This window comes from Sceloporus undulatus, chromosome 2, assembly GCF_019175285.1.
Source record: "Sceloporus undulatus isolate JIND9_A2432 ecotype Alabama chromosome 2, SceUnd_v1.1, whole genome shotgun sequence".
NCBI classification, from domain to species: Eukaryota; Metazoa; Chordata; class Lepidosauria; order Squamata; family Phrynosomatidae; genus Sceloporus; species Sceloporus undulatus.
The window spans coordinates 334,226,873-334,246,282 of NC_056523.1; the positions used below are offsets into that span (position 1 = coordinate 334,226,873).

General features: G+C 52.5%; 1 protein-coding gene across 1 annotated transcript; it reads right to left on the minus strand.

Annotated features, from left to right (window-relative positions):
• Window positions 1–1,185: 1,185 nt before the first annotated feature.
• LOC121920724 (B-cell differentiation antigen CD72-like) lies at window positions 1,186–13,883 on the minus strand. The gene is made up of 10 exons (XM_042447879.1): window positions 13,747–13,883; window positions 12,865–12,989; window positions 6,041–6,064; window positions 5,874–5,960; window positions 4,919–5,011; window positions 4,318–4,629; window positions 3,571–3,797; window positions 3,053–3,156; window positions 1,798–1,961; window positions 1,186–1,475 (listed from the first exon to the last, which is right to left on the minus strand). The coding sequence occupies exons 1-9, from the start codon at window positions 13,881–13,883 to the stop codon at window positions 1,802–1,804; spliced, it is 1,269 nt and encodes a 422-aa protein (XP_042303813.1). The 3' UTR covers window positions 1,186–1,475; window positions 1,798–1,801.
• Between the last annotated feature and the right edge of the window lie 5,527 nt (window positions 13,884–19,410).

The window sequence follows — 19,410 nt, forward strand, 5'->3', positions numbered from 1 at the left end:
GGTGCCATAATGAACTACCATTCCCAGGATTCCCTAGCACTGAGTCATGGCTGCAGTTAATCTGGGGAGACACAGAAGAGGATGAATAAGGCTCCTTCTTGTCTGGAGAAACACAACGGAAGAGCCTCGGATGCAGACCATTTTCATTGGGTGCCCCCCCCCCCAAAAAAAACCCAAGACTTGTGACGTCTGAAGCCTAGGCGCTTGATTGACAGCTTGCCGACACAAATGGGAACGGGGAGCAAGTTAATCCGCTTTAAAATAAAGCGATTTAAAATAAATGGGAATGAAAACGGGGTCTAAATGAATCGAGGTAATTTGCCCCTTTTCGTAACGGAAACGATGGGAAAAATTCAAATTATTCCCGAAACATAATCCGAATCAGAATCACGCCAGTATAATCCGTTTTATCTGCCAAGTGAAAACACCCCCAAAGAAAAGGAAGCGGAATGGATAAAAGTCGAGGTAAAGATATTGATCATTATATTAAGGCAGTATACGTATGACTGTAAAAATATGTATGTATATAAAATATTTATTATATATATATATATATACACACACACACACAGGGCTACCCTCAAACCGGGCTATCATATCACCTCTTTTTTTGATAAAATTACCAGCTTGGCGCATATATATATATATATATATATATAATCTTATAAATAAAAAATAATACCAATGCAATGGCACCGTTTGGACTCTGCGCCACGCATATGTCATCATGGAGGCCCCCGTGTGAACAGGTGGCAAGCCACGATGGCGCCCGTGGCGTGCGGATGCCCCACTCTCCGGAGCCCTACTTTCGGCCCCAGGCTGTACTGGGCCCTAACCCCAACCCCAACCCTGGTCTCCCTAGTATTTCTGGTTATAATTCTGGTTTTCAAATTTAATCTGCAACGCTGGCATATTCTCCCCATTGAAGGGAGACCTCTTGGCCTAAGCGTGGGCACAAATGGCGCCAGGGAACGCAGGGCTTGCGTCCCAGGAGCATCTGCCGCTGCTTCTGTCCTTCGGCCAGATCTGCCTCCCTGGCTGCCCCATCTGGCCCACTGGGGCCTCAGGGAGGCCCAGGAGCGGACGGCCTGGTGGTCAGCACAACCCAATGGTCAGCACAAGTGGAGTTGGTCAAGAGCCAAAAAGAAAGGGATTTAATACAGGACAGTTGGAGAGAGATAATAATTTGATTGATGGGTATCCCCAGAGGGTCAGACATACAAATGACCAGCCAATAAGGACAAAGTATATGTTTAAATATACCAATAGGTATATGTTTAAATTCATACATAACCGATGAAATGTGATTTGTAGTTTTCTTTGTTCAACGTACTATAAAAGCTTGGTTCACTTTGGAAATCTGGGCCCCCAGTAATTTGGATCTATTTCCTTCTGGGGACGAGCTGCAGCTCAATAAATGAAGTTTCCTTTCCAGTCAGCTCCAGGTCTGTAATTCCGGTTAAAGTTCTGGTTTCCTGCAACAAGGAGAAGGGCCGAGGGCAGCAAAGGCCTTTGTCCAGGCAGATGACCACTGACCGCCAGACTGCAGCCACTGCTGGGTCCACTTCACTGGGTCCTCTTGGCCCCTGCGCCCGACTAGCCTCCCTCTTGTGCAAAAACAGCGTCTGAGAGTGGCGCCCGTTGCCCCTGACGCTGGACTAGTAGTAGCCCTCTGGGCAGAAGCCATCCATCCCCCCATTCTCCTCTATGGACTCACCCTGCCTCCCCTTGAAAGCCCTCCATCTTGTCAGCCCCACAGTACTACTACCCCTTGGAAACATTAAAGAGAAATGGTACCTGTTCAATGGGGAAACAGTGACCCATTGGCGGCGGCGGCGGCAGCGGCGGCGGCCTTCTCGCAGACGTAGCGCCGCTTGACAGAGTTCTTCTTTGCTGTGGCCAGGAACCCATCGATCAATATCCCATATTGGAAATAAGTCCTGTCAGGACGTACCTCGGATCTGGAAAGATACCAAAAGTGTGACCCATCCAATTTTGGCTGAAAACGTTTTTGAACTGAAATGAAATATGCTGCTGGCAAAATGTTGGAAACAAACTCTTCTTGAACACGGCCCCAAAACCCACAAAATACAACGATGTGGCGAAACATTTGGTAAATGAATGGCATTATGGATAAAATGCAAGGGACCGGAAGGGATTTTCTGGTCCTTTCCCAGCCAAAGCAATACAGCATATCGCTCTCCATAAAGATATCCTATGCTCAGGTCTCTTGGTTGATGAAGTGTGGAAATGGGACATAATCCTGGAAGCGCATCACTTTCAACCCACAAAAATGAACTTCCTCCTTTGCGTAACTTATCATTATCCTACTGCTGCAGAGGCTTAGCATCCTGCAGTAGGAGTATTTTTCCCGTATGCGCTGAAGGACAACGCTTTGCGCTCGTGCGAATGTGCAGAGCGCTCACTTTTCAGACTAAAATGGGAACATCTCCTACTAGTTAATCCAGAGCTTCCCGTTTTAAGGAAGAAAACAAGTTAACTATTACAAGTGCCCAAATCCAAAGGTCAAGCCACAAGATGGTTGGCCAAATCAGGCTTCCATTCTGTATTTCTTTACCCTCACCTTTCTGCCTATAAAAAGGAATAGACTTGCCTAGTTTCCAGGTCAAATGAATTGGCCGGAGGGTCAGCTGGGTTGGCCAAGTGTCAGTTGAATTGTCCATGCCAGATACTGTCTTTGTCTGATGTCTATGGGATTATCCAGTGTGCTTTTGGGTTCGTTTGCTGGTAAATGGGTTTGCACAAATAGGATGGCAATGCTGTACCAGAGCCAGCATAGTGTGATGGTTTGCGCATTGAACTATGACTCTGGACAGGACAGGACCAAAATTCAAAATGACTTGAATAGACTAGAAAGCTGGGCCAAAGCTGACAAAATGAAATTCAACTGGGAGAAATGTCAGGCATTGCACTTAGGGCAGAAAAACGAAATGCACAGATAGAGGATTATGGGGGACACCTGGCTGAACAAGAGACTTATTTGTGTGTTAGTAAAAGTGCGCAGGACAAGGACACGCGTCCCACAACTCACCCTTCATAGTGTGACCCGTCAACCCAAGTGAAAACCCAGTCGTTCCTCCCAGTAGTACTGGTTTCATGAAGTCCAATCCAGTATTCCTTTGACCGCAAAGAACTCTATGTCGAAAAAGTTAGACAGAGGTATAAACGTCAGTCGGAGCCAGTTTTGATGCCTCTGGTGGGTTTGTTGCACTCCTCATTTAATGTGAGATTTGGGGACAGGGTCCCTTTGCGCTTCCCCTTAACCCTTCCGTCAGCCCCTTTAGGACCACCTTCTTACTCCAGGTTGCAAAAGGGAAGGGTCCCCATTGACCAGGTCATTCCTGTTGATCAGGATCAGACATAAAATGGCTGACCCCCTTGTTGCCTCTTCCAGGCAAGTGAGGAATTTGCTAGAACTTGAGGATTTGACTGTGTGTGGTCATCTGTCCTAGAAAGGCATCGTCCCAGGGGTCTGTCCTGGGGGTCCTCAGTGGACCCCCACAATGGTGTCCTTCACGCAGAGACCCCCATCCAACAAGGGAGACCCACCTGCCCCAGCCTCCATCCCTCTATGCCTAACTCTGCCTCCTCCTCCTCCTCCTTCATCTCCTCCAAAACCGTCTCCCAAATCTCCCTTGCGCCCCAGGGCTCCTTCAGGATAAGCAGCCGAGAGGCTCTCCGTTCGCAGGACGCCTGGCTCTCCATCCAGAACTTCTCCTCTTCTGAAACCCAGAGGCATTTCCAACGGAAGAATCGCCATCCTTGGGGGCAGCAGCCTACAGATGGATGGATGGACAGATGGACAGACAGGCAGATGGACAGACAGACAGAAGGGTCAGAGCGAGCGGCCGTGGCTGGCCTTGCGGTGGCCCCTCTGTGGCGCAGGTTTCGGACCCAGAGTAATTCAAAGCCCAGGTGTTTTTGAGGGACTTATTTGGGGCAGGAGCAGGTGACCCCACTGGACACCCCACTGGTCACTTCTCTCCAGGATAAAGAAGAGGAGCTATTGCTGAGTGTCCTTTGGGTTCGGCCGGTCAACCAATTTGATAAGTATGCCCCCAATTCTGTCATCCAAGTCATTGATAAAGATGCTGAATAGCAAACTGGGCCCAGGACAGGACCTCACTGGACACCCCATTGGTCACTTTCAAAGGCCCAGACCCCTCCCATTCTATCAGGGCCGAAAGGGCAAGTCTACAGTTGGAAAGACTATCAAAAATGGCTTATCCGGCTGAGACCTACAGGACCGATGTGAGTCCAGCAAACCGGAGAGGGCCAGGGGTGAATGCTGCTTACCAATCTGGCAGGACACAGCCTGGCGCAATTCTGCCTCCATTCGCTCCGTCTCCCACTTCAAGGCCTCTAGGCTGTGGTTGGCATCCCTCAACTGGTCCTCCACCTTCTCCAGATGCTTCTGGGTCCTTTCTGTGACCACTAGGCTCTTCTGAAGGGCCACTTGGGTGGCATTGAGCTCCATCGTGGCCTGGTGCAGCTGGACATCCATCACCACCAGGCTCTGGTCCTGGGTGCTGACTCTCTGCGCCAGGATGCTGGTGTGGTCAGCGTAGTCTTGGGATGCCCGCTGGAGCTGACCAAAGACCTGTCCATCTGCAGGGAAAAGAGAGAGAAAGGGTGGGTTTGAAAGAAGAGGGCAAGTGTCCACTTGGTCCACAAACTGCATCCTCCATAGAAAGATGGAGCCATGCCATGGAGCCCATGGAGCTCCTATGGCCCTTCTCCTCCTGGGGCTTCTGAAAGGACAAGATGGCTAGCAGTGGCAAAGGGACCCCCAACCTGCCTGGGCCCCAAGGGGAGCCAGACCCAACGGGTTCAAGGGCCACGCTCCCCCTGACCATTGCTTTGGGTCTTGTGGGGTGGGATTTGGGCATCTACTCACACCGGACCCCGAGTCCCACGGCGGTGGCCAGGAGGAAGAGGCAGGCGGCCAGAAGGCCCAGGACGGTGGTCCTCTTGACCCACGGCTCAGATCCTGGGGGAGGAGGTCAGCAAGGTTATATTGGGGGACCTGGCTGGGAGTTTGCAAAGGGCTCCCCTGCAAAAAAGGCAAAGGACGCCGGCCGCGGCGGAGGAGCGGTTGTGGTCACTCAAGGGCTGGACGGTGGTCTCGCTGTGTGGGCTCCCTTGAGAAGTGTTTGTTGCAGCACTGCGTGGCATAGAAACCCCCAGATGAATAATAAGCGGGCAGGTTGCCCACCTGGGTGTTCCTTACTTTTTCTCCTCCTCCTTCCCTTAAACAAATGCAGCCAACAACTCCGTTGGGACAAACCCAACGTCCGAAGCCGCAGAAGTCTCCAAAGCCTTCCCTGCCTTGCAGCCGGTGGGTGCCTCTGCCTCCCTGAGATGAGCTTTTCTGGACAATGGGGAAAGGTCTTGGTCCTCTTTTCTCTGGTATTTCTCTTCCGGCAAAACACCAGATGATTAACCACGGTTTCTGTCATTCGGGAAACCCATCTAAGCAGGAGATGTGCTGGCCATGTTCTAGAAGCGTTTCTTCCTCATGTTCCACCTGCATCTCATCTCTGGCTGGCATTTCTCTGAAGGTGCCAAAGCCACAGACGCTGCTGGCGAAACATCAGGAAGACGCTCCTCCAGAACATGGCCCCAGAGCCAGAAAAACCCACAAAAAGCTATGGATGCCGGCCATGGAAGCTTTTGGCTTCGCGCAGGAGATGTGTTGGCTTGCCAACTCTTGCCATCTGAGATGCAAAGGGTTCTTCTGCAAAAGCAGCTCAAGGTGGGGACCCTCCGGTGCCACCTTCTGCCCCAGGAGAGGAAAAGACCCAGATGGGCAGAGAAAAGGGGCAGAGAGGGTAGGGGGTCCCAGGGCTGACCTCTGCTCTCCTTGGGGTTCTCCTGTCCTTCCAAGGGCCTGGGACCCTCAACATTTTCGTAGGCGACCTCCCCTTGCTCTTCAATTCCTGGAAAAGAAGCAAAAGAAGAGGTAATGGGGGGGATAGAAAGGGGGACCCCATACAAGGCCTGGCCCCTTCTGACCCACCTTCCTGCGGGGTCTTCTCGGGGGCTCCTCACAAACCAGGCAGCGTAGGTCACTCCTTCGGCCATGCCAGGCCAGGAATGGGCTTGCTGGACGCTGGCAAGAAAAGCTTGGACAGACAGGTGGACGGCACTGGTGTGCGCTTCAAAAAAGACGTGTTTCGAACTGGTGACAGAAAGCAGAAGTGGAGGCAGCCGAGCAGAAAGTCACATACACACCCACAAGAGACATTGCTCTCCTAGACTCAGAAAGAGGAAGTCCCATGATCTGGCCCCTTCCTCTGCCCCCAAACATGCCCCCAAGGACCAAAACAGGTGCCATTTCCCCTCTAGAATCATAGAACCACAGAACCATAGAGTTGGGAAAGACCCTCAAAAGGCCCTGGTCCCCTCCAACCCCTTTATTCTGTCCTGCAGGAACTCTCCATCAAAGCAGCTGCATTGAGAGATGGCCATCCAGCCTCTGCTTAAAGACAGCCTCCAAGGCAGGAGTCTGTTCCTCTGCCCAACAGCCCTGACTCTCAGGAGGTTGGTTCTTCCTAATGTTGGTCTGGAATCTCTTTCCCTGGAGCTGGCATCCATTGCTCCATTGGGTCCCAGTCTCTGGAGCAGCAGGAAACAAGCTTGCTCCCCCTCAGTATGAAATCCCTTCAAATATTTAAGCAGGGGCTGACCGTCTCTTCTCCAGACTAAAGATTCCCAGCGTCTCCCTGAGTCTTTTCTCTTGGGCTCCATGGTTTCCAGACCTTCCACCATTTTTGTGGCCATCTCGCAGGGCGGGAAGTTCCCGGAGGGCAACTGACCGACTGACCACTGGAAGGAGCTTCTTGCCAGGGAGACTGGTCAAGCAAAGGCACCCATGGCCTGGAGAGGGGGAGGGGCAGCCTCCTCTGGACAGCCACAAAAAGAGACTGGACAGTGACCGACTGGGGATATTCTAGATGGACATCCTCCAGTGACCCTCCTCAGGTTGAACCCAGTGGCCTCTGGGAGCATCCTCCAGCTGTAGGACTCTCTCACACTCCTTCCTTCCTTCCTTCCTTCCTTCCTTCCTTCCTTCCTTCCTTCTTTCCTTCTGAGAAAAATAGATTTGAATCAAAGACATAAGATTTAATAAAAGAGTTAGAAACATATGAATAGAGTAGAAATCATGTAAGACTATATAATTATATGCTATAATTAGATTTTATGTATATAGATAGTAAGGAACCGTGTGTGTGTGTGTGTGTGTGTGTGTGTATACATGGAGTACATGGCTGCTTGGTCGCCCCCCACAGCCCAGGGAGCAATGGGGCAGGCAAAGGGATTTGGGGAAGGAGGCTTCCTTCCAGAGGAACTATGGGAGACACGATGGGCTTTGCAGTACATGGGCTGCGTGATCGCCCCCAGACAGCCCAGGGAGCAATGGGGCAGGCAAGGGATTTGGGGTAAGGAGGCTCCTTCCAGAGGAAACTAGGGAAGACACAGATGGGCTTTGCAGTACATGGCGCTTGATCGCCCCCCAGACAGCCCAGGAGCAATGGGGCAGGCAAAGGATTTGGGGGAAAGGAGGCTCCTTCAGAGGAACTATGGGAAGGACACAGATGGGCTTTGCAGTACATGGCTGCTTGATCGCCCCCCAGACAGCCGGGCAGAGCAATGGGGCAGGCAAAGGGATTTGGGGGAAAAGGAGGCTCCTTCCAGAGGAACGTGGGAAGACACAGATGGGCTTTGCAGTACATGGCTGCTTGGTCGCCCCCCAGACAGCCCAGGGAGCAATGGGGCAGGCAAAGGGATTTGGGGGAAAGGCAGGCTCCTTCTCTCTTTCCACAGAGGACAACTATGGGAAGACACAGATGGGCTTGCAGTACATGGCTGCTTGGTCACCCCCAGACCAGCCCAGGGAGCAATGGGGCAGGCAACAGGGATTTGGGGGAAAGGAGGCTCCTTCTCTCTTTCCCAGAGGAACTATGGGAAGACACAGATGGGCTTTGCAGTACATGGCTGCTTGGGTCACCCCCAGACACGCCCAGGGAGCAATGGGGCAGCAAAGGGAGTTGGGGGAAAGGAGGCTCCTTCTCTCTTTCCCAGAGGAACATATGGGAAGACCAGATGGGCTTTGCAGTACATGGTCTGCTTGGTCGCCCACCCATACAGCCCAGGAGCAATGGGGCAGGCAAAGGGATTTGGGGGGACAGGAGGCTCCTTCCAGAGGGAACTCGATGGAAGACACAGATGGGCTTTGCCAGTACATGGCTGCTTGGTCCACCCCCAGACAGCCCAGGGAGCAATGGGGCAGGCAAAGGGATTTGGGGGAAAGGAGGCCCTTCTCTCTTTCCCAGAGGAAACTATGGGAAACACAGATGGGCTTTGCAGTACATGGTCTGCTTGGTGTCCCCCCAGACAGCCCAGGGAGCAATGGGGCAGGCAAAGGGATTTGGGGGAAAGGAGGCTCCTTCCAGAGGAACTATGGAAGACACAGATGGGCTTTGCAGTACATGGCTGCTTGATCGCCCCCCAGACAGCCCAGGGAGCAATGGGGCAGGCAAAGGGATTTGGGGGAAAGGAGGCTCCTTCCAGAGGAACTGTGGGAAGACACAGATGGGCTTTGCAGTACATGGCTGCTTGATCGCCCCCCAGACAGCCCAGGGAGCAATGGGCAGGCAAAGGGATTTGGGGGAAAGGAGGGACTTCCAGAGGAACTATGGGAAGGACACAGATTGGGCTTCAGTACATGGCTGCTTGGTCGCGCCCCCCAGACAGCCCAGGAGCAATGGGGCAGGCAAAGGGATTTGGGGGAAAGGAGGCTCCTTCCAGAGGAACTATGGGAAGACACAGATGGGCTTTGCAGTACATGGCTGCTTGATGCGCCCCCCAGACAGCCCAGGGAGCAATGGGGCAGCAAAGGGATTTGGGGGAAAGGAGGCTCCTTCCAGAGGAACTGTGGGAAGACACAGATGGGCTTTGCAGTACATGGTTGCTTGGTCGCCCCCCAGACAGCCCAGGGAGCACATGGGGCAGGCAAAGGGATTTGGGGAAAGGAGGCTCCTCTCTCTTCCCAGAGGAACTGTGGGAAGACACAGATGGGCTTTGCAGTACATGGCTGCTTGGTCACCCCCAGAACAGCCCAGGGAGCAATGGGGCAGGCAAAGGGATTTGGGGGAAAGGAGGCTCCTTCTCTCTTTCCCAGAGGAACTATGGGAAGACACAGATGGGCTTTGCAGTACATGGCTGCTTGGTCGCCCCCAGACAGCCCAGGGAGCAATGGGGCAGGCAAAGGGATTTGGGGGACAGGAGGCTCCTTCCAGAGGAACTATGGGAAGACACAGATGGGCTTTTGCAGTACATGGCTGCTTGGTCACCCCCCAGCAGCCCAGGGCCAGAGGCGGCAGGCAAAGGGATTGGGGGAAAGGAGGCTCCTTCTCCTTTCCCAGAGGAACTATGGGAAGACACAGATGGGCTTTGCAGTACATGGCTGCTTGGTCGCCCCCCAGACAGCCCAGGGAGCAATGGGGCAGGCAAAGGGATTTGGGGGAAAGGAGGCTCCTTCCAGAGGACTATGGGACAGACACAGATGGGCTTTGCAGTACATGGCTGCTTGATCGCCCCCCAGACAGCCCAGGGAGCAATGGGGCAGGCAAAGGGATTTGGGGGAATGGAGGCTCCTTCTCTCTTTCCCAGAGGAACTATGGAGAGACACAGATGGGCTTTGCAGTACATGGCTGCTTGGTCGCCCCCCAGACAGCCCAGGAGCAATGGGGCAGCAAAGGGATGTTGGGGGAAGGAGGCTCCTTCAGAGGAACTATGGGAAGACACAGATGGGCTTTGCCAGTACATGGCTGCTTTGATCGCCCCCCAGACAGCCCAGGGAGCAATGGGGCAGGCAAAGGGATTTGGGGAAAGGAGGCTTCTTCCAGAGGAAACTGTGGGAAGACACAGATGGGCTTTGCCAGTACATGGCTGCTTGGTCACCCCCCAGACAGCCCAGGGAAGCAATGGGGCAGGCAAAGGGATTTGGGGGAAAGGAGGCTCGCCTTCCAGAGGAACTATGGGAAGACACAGATGGGCTTGCAGTACATGGCTGCTTGGTCGCCCCCCAGACAGCCCAGGGAGCAAATGGGGCAGGGCAAAGGGATTGGGGGAACAGTAGGCTCCTTCCAGAGGAACTGTGGGAAGACACAAGATGGGCTTTGCAGTACATGGCTGTTTGGTCACCCCCCAGACAGCCCAGGGAGCAATGGGCAGGCAAAGGGATTTGGGGGGAAAGGAGGCTCCTTCCAGAGGAACTGTGGGAAGACAGATGGGCTTGCAGTCACATGTGGCTTGATGTCACCCCCCAGACAAGCCCAGGGAGCAGCACATGGGGCAGGCAAAGGGATTTGGGGGAAAGGAGACGCTCCTTCCAGAGGAACTATGGGACGACACAGATGGGCTTTGCAGTACATGGCTGCTTGATCGCCCCCCAGACAGCCCCAGGAGCAATGGGGCAGGCAAAGGGATTTGGGGGAAAGGAGGCTCCTTCCAGAGGAATGTGGGAAAGACACAGATGGGCTTTGCAGTACATGGCTGCTTGTCACCCCCCAGACAGCCCAGGGAGCATGGGGCAGGCAAAGGGATTTGGGGAAAGGAGGCGGTTCTTCCAGAGGAATCGATGGGAAGACACAGATGGGCTTTGCAGTACATGTGCTGCTGTGATGCGCCCCCCAGACAGCCCGAGGGAGCAATGGGGCAGGCAAAGGGATTTGGGGGAAAGGAGGCTCCTTCCAGAGGAACTATGGGAAGACAACAGATGGGCTTTGCAGTACATGGCTGCTTGATGCCCCCCAGACAGCCCCAGGGAGCAATGGGGCAGGCAAAGGGATTTGGGGAAAGGAGGCTCCTTCCAGAGGAACTATGGGAAGACACCAGATGGGCTTTGCAGTACATGGCCTTGCGTATCACCCCCCAGACAGCCCCAGGGAGCAATGGGGCAGGCAAAGGGATTTGGGGGAAAGGTAGGCTCCTTCCAGAGGAACTATGGGAAGACACAGATGGGCTTTGCAGTACATGGCTGCTTGATCGCCCCCCAGACAGCCCAGGGAGCAATGGGGCAGGCAAAGGGATTTGGGGGAAACGAGGCTCCTTCTCTCTCCCAGAGGAACATATGGGAAGACACAGATGGGCTTTGCAGTTACATGGCTGCTTGGTCACCCCCCAGACAGCCCAGGGAGCAATGGGCAGGCAAAGGGATTTGGGGGGAAACAGGGCCTCCTCTTTCCCAGAGAACTATGGGAAGACACAGATGGGCTTTGGAGTACATGGCTGCTTGATCGCCCCCCCAGACAGCCCAGGGAGCAATGGGGCAGGCAAAGGGATTTGGGGGAATGGAGGCTCCACCAGAGGAACTATGGGAAGACGCAGGAGAGATTGGAAGCCCAGGGTCTGAGGGGGCGATCACCTTCTCTTATCTCTGCCCCAAAGAGCGTCTCTTCCCACTGAATCCCACTGCCTTCTCCTCCTTGATCCAATTTGGCAAACACGCAACACACTATATCTATATGCTATATATATCTTTATACACACGCATATGGTTTTTATATGCAATACTCCCACACACACAAGCCATATATATATAATATATACACACACACACACACACAACAACATAAGGTATATACACACATACATATTTGTGTGTGTGTTTGCACGCATGTATATCATACGAACATGAATGTATATTGTGTGTGTGTGTGTGTATATGTATGTATATCTAAAGTAAATTATAAAGTAAACAACGAACAAGGACTCATCTCTCGTTCCAAACCCAGTGTGAGACAATAATAGCGTTTGAGGCCCCTAACCTTCCCTGGCTGTAGTACTAAGGAATTATGGGAACGGTTGTGTTTGAGAGAGTGCTGTGCCATAATTGAACTACCATTCCCAGGATTCCCTAGCACTGAGTCTCAGGCTGCAGTTAATCTGGGGCAGACACAGAAGAGGATGAATAAGGCTCCTTCTGTCTGGAGAAACCACCACGGAAGAGCCTCGGATGCAGACCATTTTCATTGGGTGGCCCCCCCCCAAAAAAACCCAAGACTTGTGACGTCTGAAGCGCCTCAGGCCGCTTGATGTGACAGCTTGCCGACACAAATGGGACGGGGAGCCAAGTTAATCCGCTTTAAAATAAAGCGATTTAAAATAAATGGGAATGAAAACGGGGTCTAAAAGTCGAGGTAATTGTGCCCCTTTTCGTAACGGAAACGATGGGAAAAATTCAAATTATTCCCGAAACATAATCGAATCAGAATCACGCCAATTAATCCGTTTTATCTGCCAAGTGAAAACACCCCAAAGAAAAGGAAGCGGAATGGATAAAAGTCGAGGGTAAAGATATTGATCATTTATATTAAGGCAGTATACGTATGACTGTAAAAATATGTATGTATATAAATATTATTACATATATAATATAGATAGATATACACACACCACACCAGGGCTACCCTCAAAACCGGGCTATCATATCACCTCTTTTTTTGATAAATTACCAGCTTGGCGCATATATATATATATATATATATATATATAAACTTATAAATAAAAAATAATACCAATGCAATGGCCACCGTTTGGACTCTGCGCCACGCATATGTCATCATGGAGGCCCCCGTTGTGAACAGATGGCAAGCCACGATTGGACGCACCGTGGCGTGCGGAGCCCCACTCTCCGGAGCCCTACTTTCGCGCCCCAGGCTGTACTGGCCCTAACCCCAAACCCAACCCTGGTCTCCCTAGTTATTTCTGGTTATAATTCTGGTTTTCAAATTTAATCTGCAACGCTGTGCATATTCTCCCCATCGAAGGGCAGACCTCTTGGCCTAAGCGGGGGCACACAATGGCGCACCAGGGAAACGCAGGGCTTGCGTCCCAGGAGCATCTGCCGCTGCTTCTGTCCTTCGGCCAGATCTGCCTCCCTGGCTGCCCCATCTGGCCCACTGGGGCCTCAGGGAGGCACAAGGAGCGGACGGCCTGGTGGTCAGCACAACCCAATGGTCAGCACAGTGGAGTTGGTCAAGAGCCAAAAAGAAAGGGATTTAATACAGGACAGTGTGGAGAGAGATAATAATTTGATTGATGGGTATCCCCAGAGGGTCAGACATACAAATGGACCAGCCAATAAGGACAAAGTATATGTTTAAATATCCATAGTGTATTGTTTAAATTCATACCATACCCGATGAAATGTGATTTGTAGTTTTCTTTGTTCAACGTACTACCTACAAGCTTGGTTCACTTTGGAAATCTGGGCCCCCAGTAATTTGGATCTATATTCCCTTCTGGGGACAAGCTGCAGCTCAATAAATGAAGTTTCCTTTCCAGTCACGCTCCCGGTCTGTGATTCCGGTTAAAGTTCTGGTTTTCCTGCAACAAGGAGAAGGGCCGAGGGCAGCAAAGGCCTTTGTCCAGGCAGATTGACCACTGACCGCCAGACTGCAGCCACTGCTGGGTCCACTTCACTGGGTCCTCTTGGCCCCTGCGCCCGACTAGCCTCCCCTCTTGTGCAAAAACCAGCGTGCTGAGAGTGGCGCCGTTGCCCCTGACAGCTGGACTAGTTAGTAGTCCCTCTGGGCAGAAGCCATCCATCCCCCCATTCTCCTCTATGGACCTCACCCTGCCTCCCCTTGAAAGCCCTCCATCTGTGTCAGCCCCACAGTACTACTACCCCTTGGAAACATTAAAGAGAAATGGTACCTGTTCAATGGGGAAACAGTGACCCATTGGGCGGCGGCGGTGGCGGCGGCGGCGGCGGCGGCCTTCTCGCAGATGTAGCGCCGCTTGACAGAGTTTTTCTTTGCTGTGGCCAGGATCCCATCGATCCAATATCCCATATTGGAACATAAGTCCTGTCAGGACCGTACCTCGGATCTGGAAAGATACCAAAAGTGTGACCACTCCAATTTTGGCTGAAAACGTTTTTGAACTGAAATGAAAATATGCTGCTGGCAAAATGGTTGGAAACAAACTCTTCTTGAACACGGCCCAAAACCCACAAAATACAACGATGTGGCGAAACATTTGGTAAATGGAATGGCATTATGGATAAAATGCAAGGGGACCGGAAGGATTTTCTGGTCCTTTCCCAGCCAAAGCAATACAGCATATCGCTCTCCATAAAGATATCCTCATGCTCAGGTCTCTTGGTTGAGGATGTGTGGAAATGGGGACATTAACCTGGAAGCGCATCACTTTCAACCCACAAAAATGGAACTTCCTCCTTTGCGTAACTTATTCATTATCCTACTGCTGCAGAGGCTTAGCATCCTGCAGTAGGAGTATTTTTCCCGTATGCGCTGAAGGACAACGCGTTGGCGCTCGTGCGAATGTGCAGAGCGCTCACTTTTCAGACTAAAATGGGGAAAATCTCCTACTAGTTAATCCAGGAGCTTCCCGTTTGTAAGGAAGAAAACAAGTTAACATTACAAGTGCCCAAATCCAAAGGTCAAGCCACACGAGTGGTTGGCCAAATCAGGCTTCCATTCTGTATTTCTTTACCCTACACCTTTCTGCCTATCAAAAAGGAATGAGACTTGCCTAGTTTCCAGGTCACAATGAATTGGCCGGAGGGTCAGCTGGGTTTGGCCAAGTGTCAGTTGAATTGTCCATGCCAGATACTGTCTCTTGTCTGCATGTCTAGGGATTATCCAGTGTGCTTTTGGGTTCGTTTGCTGGTAATGGGTTTGCCACAAATAGGATGGCCAAGCTGTACCAGAGCCAGCATAGTGTGATGGTTTGCGCATTGAACTGATGACTCTGGACCAGGACCAGGACCAAAATTCAAAATGACTTGAATAGACATAGAAAGCTGGGCCCAAAGCTGACAAAATGAAATTCAACTGGGAGAAATGTCAGGCATGTGCACTTAGGGCAGAAAAAACGAAATGCACAGATAGAGGATTATGGGGGACACCTGGCTGAACAAGAGACTATTTGTGTTGTTAGTAAAAGTGCGGCAGGACAAGGACACGCGTCCCCACAACTCACCCTTCATAGTGTGACCCGTCAACCCAAGTGAAAACCCAGTCGTTCCTCCCAGTAGTACTGGTTTCATGAAGGCCAATCCAGTATTCCTTTGACCGCAAAGAAATCTATGTCGCAAAAGTTGAACAGAGGTATAAACGTCCAGTCGGAGCCAGTGTTGATGCCTCTGGTGGGTTTGTTTGCACTCCTCATTTAATGTGAGATTTGGGGACGGGTCCCTTTGCGCTTCCCCTTAACCCTTCCGTCAGCCCCTTTAGGACCACCTTCTTACTCCAGGTTGCAAAAGGGAAGGGTCCCCATTGACCAGGTCATTCCTGGTTGATCAGGATCAGAACATAAATGGCTGACCCCCTTGTGTGCCTCTTCCAAGGCAAGTGAGGAATTTTGCTCAGAACTGTAGGATTTGACTGTGTGTGGTCATCTGTCCTAGAAAGGCATCGTCCCAGGGGTCTGTCCTGGGGGTCCTCAGTGGACCCCCACAATGGTGTCCTTCACGCAGAGACCCCCATCCAACAAGGGAGACCCACCTGCCCCAGCCTCCATCCCTCTATGCCTAATCTGCTGCCTCCTCTCCTCCTCCTTCATCTCCCCAAAACCGTCTCCCAAAGATCCCTTGCGCCCCCATGGGCTCCTTCAGGATAAGCAGCCGAGAGGCGCTCCGTTCGCAGGACGCCTGGCTCTCCATCCAGAACTTCTCCTCTTCTGAAACCCAGAGGCATTTCCAACGGAAGAATCGCCATCCTTGGGGGCACGCCTACAGATGGATGGATGGACAGATGGACAGACAGGCAGATGGACAGACAGACAGAAGGGTCAGAGCGCAGCGGCCGTGGTCTGGCCTTGCGGTGGCCCCTCTGTGGCGCAGGTTTCGGACCCAGAGTAATTCAAAGCCCAGGTGTTTTTGAGGGGACTTATTTGGGGCAGGAGCAGGTGACCCCACTGGACACCCCACTGGTCACCTTCTCTCCAGGATAAAGAAGAGGAGCTATTGCTGAGTGTCCTTTGGTTCGGCCGGTCAACCAATTTGATACAGTATGCCCCCAATTCTGTCATCCAAGTCATTGATAAAGATGTTGAATAGCAAACTGGGCCCAGGACAGGACCTCACTGGACACCCCATTGGTCACTTTCAAAGGCCCAGACCCCTCCCATTCTATCACGGGCAGAAATGGGCAAGTCTACAGTTGGAAAGACTTATCAAAAATTGGCTTATCCGGCTGAGACCTACAGGACCGATGTGAGTTCCAGCAAACCGGAGAGGGCCAGGGGTGAATGCTGCTTACCAATCTGGGCAGGACACAGCCTGGCGGCAATTCTGCCTCCATTCGACTCCGTCTCCCACTTCAAGGTCTCTAGGCTGCGGTTGGCATCCCTCAACTGGTCCTCCACCTTCTCCAGATGCTTCTGGGTCCTTTCTGTGACCACTAGGCTCTTCTGAAGGGCCACTTGGGTGGCATTGAGCTCCATCGTGGCCTGGTGCAGCTGGACATCCATCACCACCGGCTCTGGTCCTGGGTGCTGACTCTCTGCGCACAGAATGCTGGTGTGGTCAGCGTAGTCTTGGGATGCTCCCGCTGGAGCTGACCAAAGACCTGTCCATCTGCAGGGAAATAGAGAGAAAGGTGGGTTTGAAAGAAGAGGGCAAGTGTCCACTTGGTCCACAAACTGCATCCTCCATAGAAAGATGGAGCCATGCCATGGAGCCCATGGAGCTCCTATGGCCCTTCTCCCTCCTGGGGCTTCTGAATAAGGACAAGATGGCTAGCAGTGGCAAAGGGACCCCCAACCTGCCTGGGCCCCCAAGGGGAGCCCAGACCCAACGGGTTCAAGGGCCACGCTCCCCCTGACCATTGCTTTGGGTCCTTGTGGGGTGGGATTTGGGCAATCTACTCACACCGGACCCCGAGTACCCACGGCGGTGGCCAGGAGGAAGAGGCAGGCGGCCAGAAGGCCCAGGACGGTTGGTCCTCTTGACCCACGGCTCAGATCCTGGGGGAGGAGGTCAGCAAGGTTATATTGGGGGACCTGGCTGGGAGTTTGCAAAGGGCTTCCCCTGCAAAAAGGCAAAGGACGCCGGCCGCGGCGGAGGAGCGTTGTGTGTCACTCAAGGGCTGGACGGTGGTCTCGCTGTGTGGGGCTCCCTTGAGAAGTGTTTGTTGCAGCACTGCGTGGCATAGAAAACCCCCAGATGAATATAAGCGGGCAGGTTGCCCACCTGGGTGTTCCTTACTTTTTCTCCTCCTCCTTCCCTTAAACAAATGCAGCCAACAACTCCGTTGGGACAAACCCAACGTCCGAAGCCGCAGAAGTCTCCAAAGCCTTCCCTGCCTTGCAGCCGGCGGGTGCCTCTGGCCTCCCTGAGATGAGGCTTTTCTGGACAATGGGGAAAGGCTTTTTCTGTGGTCCTTCTTTCTCTCGGTATTTCTCTTCCGGCCAAACAACACAGATGATTAAACACGGTTTCTGTCATTCGGGAAACCCATCTAAGCAGGAGATGTGCTGGCCATGTTCTAGAAGCGTTTTCTTCCTCATGTTCCACCTGCATCTCATCTCTGGCTGGCATTTCTCTGAAGGTGCCAAAGCCACAGACGCTGCTGGCGAAACATCAGGACGACGCTCCTCCAGAAACATGGCCCCAGAGCCAGAAAAACCCACAAAAAGCTATGGATGCCGGCCATGGAAGCTTTTGGCTTCGCGCAGGAGATGTGTGTGGCTTGCCACTCTTGCCATCTGAGATGCAAAGGGTTCTTCTGCAAAAGCAGCTCAAGGTGGGGACCCTCCGGTGCCACCTCTGCCCCAGGAGAGAAAAGACCCAGAGGCAGAGAAAAGGGGCAGAGAGGGTAGGGGTCCCAGGGCTGACCTCTGCTCTCTCTTGGGGTTCCTCCTGTCCTTCCAAGGCCTGGGACCCTCAAACATTTTCGTAGGCGACCTCCCCTTGCTCTTCAATTCCTGGAAAAGAAGCCAAAAGAAGAGTAATGGGGGGGATAGAAAGGGGGACCCCATACAAGGGCCTGGCCCCTTCTGGATCCCTACCTTCCTGCGGGGTCTTCTCTGGGGGGCTCCTCACCAAACCTCAGTGCAGCGTAGGTCACTCCTTCGGCCATGCCAGGCCCGGAATGGGCCTTGCTGTGGATGCTGGCAAGAAAAGCTTGGACAGACGGGTGGACGGCACTGGTGTGGGCGCTTCAAAAAAGACGTGTTTCGAACTGGTGACAGAAAGCAGATGTGGAGGCAGCCGAGCAGAAAGTCACATACACACACCACAAGAGACATTGCTCTCCTAGACTCAGCAAAGAGGAAGTCCCATGATCTGGCCCCTTCCTCTGCCCCCAAACATGCCCCCACAGGACCAAAACACAGGTGCCATTTCCCCTCTCAGAATCATAGAACCACAGAGACCATAGAGTTGGGAAAGACCCCAAAAGGCCCTGGTCCCCTCCAACCCCTTTATTCTGTCCTGCAGGAACTCTCCATCAAAAGCAGCTGCATTGAGAGATGGCCATCCAGCCTCTGCTTAAAGACAGCCTCCAAGGCAGGAGTCTGTTCCTCTGCCCAACAGCCCTGACTCTCAGGAGGTTGGTTCTTCCTAATGTTGGTCTGGAATCTTCTTTCCCTGGAGCTGGCATCCATTGCTCCATTGGGTCCCAGTCTCTGGCAGCAGCAGGAAACAAGCTTGCTCCCCTCAGTATGAAATCCCTTCAATAATTTAAGCAGTGGGCTGACCGTCTCTTCTCCAGACTAAAGATTCCCGCAGCGTTCTCCCTGAGGTCTTTTCTCTTGGGCTCCATGGTTTCCAGACCTTCCACCATTTTTTGTGGCCATCTCGCAGGGGCGGGAAGTTCCCGGAGGGCAAACTGACCGATCTGACCACTGGAAGGAGCTTCTTGCCAGGGAGACTGGTCAACGACAAAGGCCACCCATGGCCTGGAGAGGGGAGGGGCGCACTCCTCTGGACAGCCACAAAAAGAGACTGGACAGTGACCGACTGGGGATTCTAGATGGACATCCTCCAGTGACCCTCCTCAGGTTGAACCCAGTGGCCCTCTGGGAGCATCCTCCAGCTGTAGGACTCTCCCACCTCCTTCCGTCCCTTCCTTCCTTCCTTCCTTCCTTCCTTCCTTCCTTCTTCCTTCTAGAAAAATAGATTTGAATACAAAGACATAAGATTATAATAAAGAGTTAGAAACATATGAATAGAGTAGGAACATGCATGTAAGACTATATAATTATATGCTATAATTAGATTTTTTATGTATATAGATAGTAAGGAACCGTGTTGTGTGTGTGTGTGTGTGTGTGTGTGTGTATACACACACACCACACCACATAAACTATTACAGTGCGCCCGCGCCCATAAAACGCGGCACCCATAGCAGC